Source organism: Emys orbicularis, chromosome 5, assembly GCF_028017835.1.
Source record: "Emys orbicularis isolate rEmyOrb1 chromosome 5, rEmyOrb1.hap1, whole genome shotgun sequence".
Classification (NCBI taxonomy): domain Eukaryota; kingdom Metazoa; phylum Chordata; order Testudines; family Emydidae; genus Emys; species Emys orbicularis.
Genome location: NC_088687.1, coordinates 83,966,912 through 83,974,219, shown reverse-complemented (window position 1 = coordinate 83,974,219; position 7,308 = coordinate 83,966,912). Strand labels below are relative to the sequence as shown.

Below are 7,308 nucleotides of genomic sequence, written 5' to 3'. Positions count from 1 at the left end.
GCACCCGCGCTGCATCTTGGGAATTGTAGTCCCGTCCTGTCAACGCCTTCGTTCACATGATCTGGCCTGACGTTCTCGGCCTGCCGCCTTTCTCTTGCTTGGAGTGACACGTCAGACCTTGCGGCGCGTGCAAGGGAACCGGCCTGTTCCAACCCCCCATTGGGGTGGGGGAGAGGTGTGTGCTGACTATGAGTACGCTGCTGACAGACGTGGTGAGTCCGCGCCGCTGGGGTGGGTAAAACAGCGGGCCAGGGCGCTTCTGCTGTGCGGGGAGGGGGCAGCCGGCCCGGTGCATGCTGGGAGCTTCTCCCCCACGTGGTGCACGCCGTCGAATTCTTGTCACCTCGGGGCTAACGATCCCAGCCCCGGCCCGTTCTCGAGGGGCTGCAGCTTGGAGTGACCCTGGTGACACTGCATCGCCGGCCTGTAGCTAGGTCCGCGCTGGCTCCCACCCCCGCAGCCCCTGTCCTCCCCTGCATCTCGTCCCGCATCTCCGCTCCCACCTTGGTTCAGCGCCAGGCTCCTGCCCGACCTTGTGTCCCTGCCTGGTGCATCTTCCGTGTTTTGCCTGCGGGTGAGCCTGGGCCCGGGTAAATCACGTTCCCTGGTGCCCCTCCCAGCCGCCAGTTATGAGCCTCCTTGTTATGTTGTAACCATCTAATTAATGCATCAGTCCTGCATGGAGCGCCACGTGGTCAGACGCCTGCCCCCCCCCCCCCCCCCCCCATGCAGCCCCTTTGAATTCAGAAACCTATGTGATGCTTTACAGGAACAAGACCTTATGCTGTAAGCTCAAGACAGAGATTTTGTCATATGACATGTTTGAAAGTGCTTTGCACACCTGGTAGCATATAAATGTGAGTGTGTGTTGCTGACTGCACTGTTGAAATAAATTGTGCTACTTAAAGGTCAAATTTTGGTGTGGGTTTTTTTTTTTTTTAAAGGATTTTTTTTTTTAAATGACCACCAATATAATGAACATGTAGTTTAGATGTAACTTTATCAAGAAGTTTACTTTATTGGGCAGGTCCATTGCTTCATAGAAAGACTGGAAGCTTTAAAGCAGGAGTGGGGAACCTGCGGCCTACTGCTTCATTTCATCCTGCCCGTGGCAAGCCTTGATGCCACAGGCCAAAAGCCTCGAGCCTCGGCGTCCCCCTGGAGGACTGGAGCCGCAAGCACCAGCTTGCCCCGCTGCAGTGGGAAGCTAGGGTCAGTTCCAGCTCCAGGAAGCGACAGGCATGTCCCTGCAGCCCTTAGGAGCAGGAGCAATCAGGGAAGCTCTGCGTGCTGCCCCTGCCCCCAGTGCAGGATCTGCAGCTCCCATTGGCCAGGAACCGCAGCCAATGGGAGCTGCGGGCATGGGCAGCGTGCACCATGCTGAGCCCCTTGGCTCCTCTGCCTAGGAGCAGCTCAGAGCCAGGGCAGACAGGGAGCGTGCCTTTGCCCCGCTGCACTGCCAGCTGGGAGCTGCCTGAGGTAAGCACCGCCCAGCCGGAGCCTGCAACCCAAACCCCCTGCCCCAGCCCTGAGCCCTGTTCCACACCCAAACTCCCTCCTGGAGCCTGCACCCCAAACCTCCTCGCACAGCCCTGCCCTGAGCCAGCTCCTGCACTCCAAACCCCTTGGCCCCAGCCTGGAGCCCCCTCCTACACCCCAAACCACCCACCCCCCAGCTGGAGCCCTTACTCCCCAGCCCAGAGCCCCCTCCTGCACCCTGAACCCCACATTTCTGGCCCCAGCCTGGAGCCTAGGGGAAGCCCCAAGCCTCTGCGTGCCCCCATGGGGCTGTGTGTGGCCTGCAAATGATTTTTTCTGTGGGTCGATGGCCCCTGATAGAAAAAGGTTCCCCACCCCAACTTTAAAGCTTAACTACACGTTGATACTGCTTAAAGTGCAAGTGGTGGTGACACTTCAGATAAATTTCCCATGTGCACATTATCTTTCTATAATTTCTTCTCATGTTTCTATTTAGAATGTTTTTAATGGAAGTCAAATATGTGTTATACATGGAATTGAAATAAAACAATCGAAATACAGGGCTAGCTTTGAACCCGGAAGTCTCCCAAAATTTGTCACCAAAGAGAAATGTGATGATAGTTCTATATTTGCAAATAGTCTTACTTTGGCTACTCTTTGCAGCTCTTTAGGAGCAGCTAACTGGCAAATCCCCTTCTGTATGTTCACTGAGCCCTCATGAGTCCAGAGGTTTTGAGTTCTTCCTTATTAGTTGCTGAGACTGTTGCTTTCCTACCAAAATGAACAGTTGAAGAAGATAGAGGGGAAATGTCCTGTTACCTGCCACAGTGTCCCAGCATTGCAGATGGGAGGCACTCCCCATCTAATCTGCCAAATTAATCAGCAGAGCAGTTCCAGTCCTGCCTTCAGCTGGGAAGTAGAGGCAAAGATGGGAAACACAAAATGGAATCTAAAACCAAACAATTACAAATTTAAAGCAGCTGGAGTTCTACTCTAAAAACACTTCCTGGATTTAAAAAGTATGCAGTTAATACCTGTGTGATTAAAAGTAATCCTGTTTTAATGAGCCATGTTCTCATTGCAACTTTTGGGAAACATTACTGAAGTAACTGTCTTATGCTACTCATTTCTATTAACTTTATAACTCAACTTCTTTTTTCTCCATAGGTAATTCTGGAAACTATGGACATACTCTTTAGAATAAGAGGAGGCCTGGATCTTGCATTTCAGCTGGATACTACTGATGGTGTGTCTATAAGAATATCATAAAATCACCTCATAAGAGTGTAAAGTCTGAATGGAAGAGAATTAACTAACCACACTGGATATAATAATTTTGTCATCTGCTCACCAAATATTTAGGATTTCTCTCCAAACCGTAAAGGATCAGTGCATGAAGTTGATTTCATTTTTTGACCTCCCTCTCATGTTTCATTTCCTGACAACCTCCTCCCTTCCACTACACACCTTTTTTTTTTTAGTTTAAAGCAATACCAAAATCAGTAATTTGGGGGGGGGGGGGGGGGTTAATTTCCAAATTTATACCACTTATGGGATGTGTATTGGGACCATTTTTGACTTGCCCACCCTTCCCTAAATCTTTGTGAAACCCTGAAAATCAAAAATTGTTTTAGAGTGACACTTACTTACAATGAATTCAGGTACTGCAAAACTCCATGAATAGTACAAAATTTACCGAAGTCTGAGGAGCATGGTTAAGGTAATTTATGCTACATAAGCTCCATCGTAGGCCATGCAGAAAGAGGGTATGTGCAGCAGCCATTCAGAGGCTTCTGCACCCAAATATTTAGTTGCACAGGATTCTGCACTGATCCTAAATAAACTCACAAGTGGAGACCATTGTTAGGGACCACAGAAGCAGCTCTAATATGTACTCAGTGGCCTGCATGGAGGCTTCAGCTCCTATTCGAGCTCGTGATCTGGAATAGAGGTAGTGAACACATTCCGATGAAGCACAGTATTCTGTCTCTGGATTCCAGCCTCACCATCCCTTTTTTAATTCTTCACACAAAGACTCATTACTTGGACTTTGCTTAGAAAAGGGTGAATTTCACTGTCAGTGAAGCAGAACAAAAGTCCCAAATTATCTCAATGTCATGTAGTTTGCAACTTAATATTCTTCTAATAGAGAACCTCCTTATATATAGAAAAGTGGTCACATGGAGAGAGAGAGGGCCTTCACTGAAGAAGGTTCCATTATATTTTTGTTTACACAGGTTGTGGTGTATTTTTGTATACTTTAATTACTACCGATATCAGTCCCAGACTTCTTATGCAAAATTCATTATATGGGTCTACAGTAACTTAATCAAGTTTTTAAAAAAGGGAAATTCATAGCTATGATTGCCTTTGCATAACTTGCTGCATTCTGAATACTGGGTGATTTAACAGGACTAATCAAATATGTAAGAATTGCAATATATATTTGCTCAGCATACAAGTAAAAAGATTTTTTTGTAATTGCCATTACTTCAGACTCAAAATAGAGATCTGAAAGTCAAGCTATATTCTTTTTGGTTCATTCATCATCACCAGCAGTAGAGGTTCCACAGGAGAAATTTTGTCTTCACCTACTACCTGTACAATGCTACTAAAGACAGTGAGGTTCCACAGGTGTAAATAAAGCTGGAATGTGGCTCTGCAGTTGGAAGGGAGGCCATGATTCTGCAAAGACTTAAGCATGTGTGTAACTTTATACTTGTGAGTAGTCCCACCAAAGTCCGTGAGTTATATACGTACTTGAGTTTTTGCAGGATTTAACCACCTAAGCATGTGTTCAAGTGTTTGCAGGATGGAGCCTTAGTTAACAATTAGGGCTGTCAATTAGTCACAGTTAACTCATGTGATTAACTCAAAAAAATTACTCGCGATTAAAAAAATTACTCGCAGTTTTAATCGCACTGTTAATAGAATATAAATTGAAATTTATTAAATATTTTGGATGTTTTTCTACATTTTCATATATATTGTAGTCTGTGTTGTAATTGAAATCAAAGTGTATATTATTTTTATTACAAATATTTGCACTAAAATGATAAACAAAATAAATAGTATTTTTCAGTTCACCTCATTCAAGTACTGTAGTGCAGTCTCTTTGTCGTGAAAGTGCAACTTACAAATGTAGATTTTTTTTTTTTTACATAACTACACTCAAAAACAAAACAATGTAAAACTTCAGAGCCTACAAGTCCACCTAGTCCTACTTCTTGTTCAGCCAATCACTAAGAGAAACAAGTTTGTTTACATTTACAAGAGATAATGCTGCCCTCTTTTTATTTACAATGTCACCAGAAAGTGAGAACAGGCATTTGCATGGCACTTTTGTAGCTGGGCATTGCAAGTTTTTAACGTGCCAGATATGCTAAACATTCGTATTACCCTTCATGCTTCGGCCACCATTCCAGCAGACATGCTTCCATGCTGATGACTCTTGTTAAAAAAATAATGCGTTAATTAAATTTGTGACTGAACGCCTTGGGTGAGAATTGTATGTCCCCTGCTGTTTTACCCTCATTCTGTCATATATTTCATGTTATAGCAGTCTCGGATGATGACCCAGCACGTGTTGTTCATTTTAAGAACACTTTCACTGCAGATTTCACAAAACGCAATGAAAGTACCAATGTGAGATTTCTAAAGTTAGCTACGGCACTTGACCCAAGGTTTAAGAATCTGAATTGCCTTCCAAAATCTGAGAGGGACAAGGTGTGGCGCATGCTTTCAGAAGTCTTAAAAGAGCAACACTCCAATGAGGAAAATACAGAATCCGAACCACCAAAAAAGAAAATCAACCTTCTGCTGGTGGCATCTGACGCAGATAATGAAAATGAACATGCATCGGTCCGCACTGCTTTGGATTGTTATAGAGCAGAACCAGTCATCAGCATGGACAGATGTTCCCTGGAATGGTGGTTGAAGCATGAAGGGACATACGAATCTTTAGCGCATCTGACATATAAATATCTTGCAACGCCGGCTACAACAGTGTTATGCAAACACCTGTTCTCACTTTCAGGTGACATTGTAAACAAGAAGCAGGCAGCGCTATCTCCTGCAAATTGTAACCAAACTTGTTTGTCTGAGCGATTGGCTGAACAAGAAGTAGGACTGAGTGGACTTGTAGGCTCTAAAGTTTTACATTGTTTTATTTTTTAATATAGGTGTTTGGTTTTTTTACATAATTCTACATTTGTAAGTCCAGATTTCATGATTAAGCGATTGCATTACAGTACTTTTATTAGGTTAATTGAAAAATTCTATTTCTTTTGTTTTTTACAGTGAAAATATTTGTAATAAAAAATAAATATAAAGTGAGCACTATACGCTTCGTATTCTGTGTTGTAATTGAAATCAATATATTTGAAAATGTAGAAAATATCAAAAAATATTTGAATAAATTGTATTTTTTATTATTTAACAATGCGATTAATCGCGCTATTAATCTCTAATTTTTAATTGCACGATTAATTGCGATTATTTCTTTTAATCGCTTGACAGCCCTATAACAATGCTGTTTTTGATGTGTGAACCAGAATATAATCCAGCACAGTCTTCTCTAGCCGTGTTGGCTCTGCAAGGGTAACAGAAGTAAAAGGCAATATTACAATTTTGTTCAAGCACTAGAGCAGGGGTGGCCAAACTGTGGCTCGTGAGCAACAAGTGGCTCTTTTATAAAGTGCAGCTCGTGGATCCCTCCACACTTTCTGCCCTCTGCCCTCCCATTCTGTGCTTTCCAGACTCTGTGGGAGACCTCAGGGCTTCTGCCCTGTGTTGGGGTAGAGGTTTCTGGTACCTACTGAGCGGGGTGTGGGGGGGTCACACCCACCAAGCACACTACCCCTCTTACCTCAGCACCCCCTCCCTGCAGCTCACAGGTGTTGGCTCCTCATGGAGAGGCAGCAGCAAGCAGTTGGGAGCTGCAGGGAGGGGCTGCTGCTTTAGCTCCGCAGGGAGAGGCAGCAGCAAAAATAGTGGCTCTTCCTGCAGCTCCCAGCAAACCCTGGCAAAAATGGAGAGTGGGACATAACCCCATGTGCCCTCCCATGCGTCACCTCTGGCTTCTGCCCAGCGGGAAGGGGAGTCTCGGGGCTTCAATCCCATGCAGCGTGCCTGCCTGGGCTCGGGGCTGAATCCCCAAGACCTCCCTCCCTGTAATGCTGAAGCCCTGAGCTCTGACAGGCACATCCTGGCTCTTAAACTTCTGAAGATTGTCGTATGCGGCTCAGAAGGTCAGTAAGTTTGGCCACCCGTGCACTAGAGTAAGCAGATATGATTTTTGCATATAGTTGGAGTAGATCTGTTAAGTAAAAAGAAGCCAGATGAAATCCTGGCCCCATTGATTTCAGTGGAGTTTTGCCATTGACTGCAGTGGGACCAGGATTTTTGATCACTATTTTCACATAGCCATTTGTCTGATTGTAGCAACACTTCCTTTTTTTTTTTTTTTTTTCAAGCACAAAATTAAACGTTTTAACTTTAAATGTACATCTGGTAGCTGTAATAAAAGTTGGGGAATTATCTGAACAACACTAATTATATCCTCATTCTGTTTTAGAGACTTCGGCGAAAAAGGCAGTAAAATACGTTTTCAGTGATCTGTCGACCAAACTGTCTTCAAAAGTACTGGTATTAAGAATTTGCCATAGTTCAGTGTATATATGGCCTAACAGCAGTATGAACACAGTTCCATCAGAACTGACTGATAATTCTGTTTGTAAGGAGATAATACGATTTATTCAGTGAGTATATTTGAAACCAATGGGTACATCATACTTTTTGTAATAGATTAATTTCATATTATTAGTTTCT

General features: G+C 44.0%; 1 protein-coding gene across 1 annotated transcript in view; it reads left to right on the top strand.

The window, feature by feature from the left end:
• The first annotated feature begins 31 nt into the window (after nt 1-31).
• The window catches only part of UFSP2 (UFM1 specific peptidase 2), a 28,172-nt gene continuing 20,895 nt past the window's right edge, over nt 32-7,308 (top strand). The window contains exons 1-3 of the mRNA XM_065404952.1: nt 32-212; nt 2,647-2,725; nt 7,055-7,238. Coding sequence (XP_065261024.1) covers nt 189-212; nt 2,647-2,725; nt 7,055-7,238 — 287 coding nt within the window. The 5' untranslated portion in view covers nt 32-188. The remainder of the gene's footprint in view (nt 213-2,646; nt 2,726-7,054; nt 7,239-7,308) is intronic.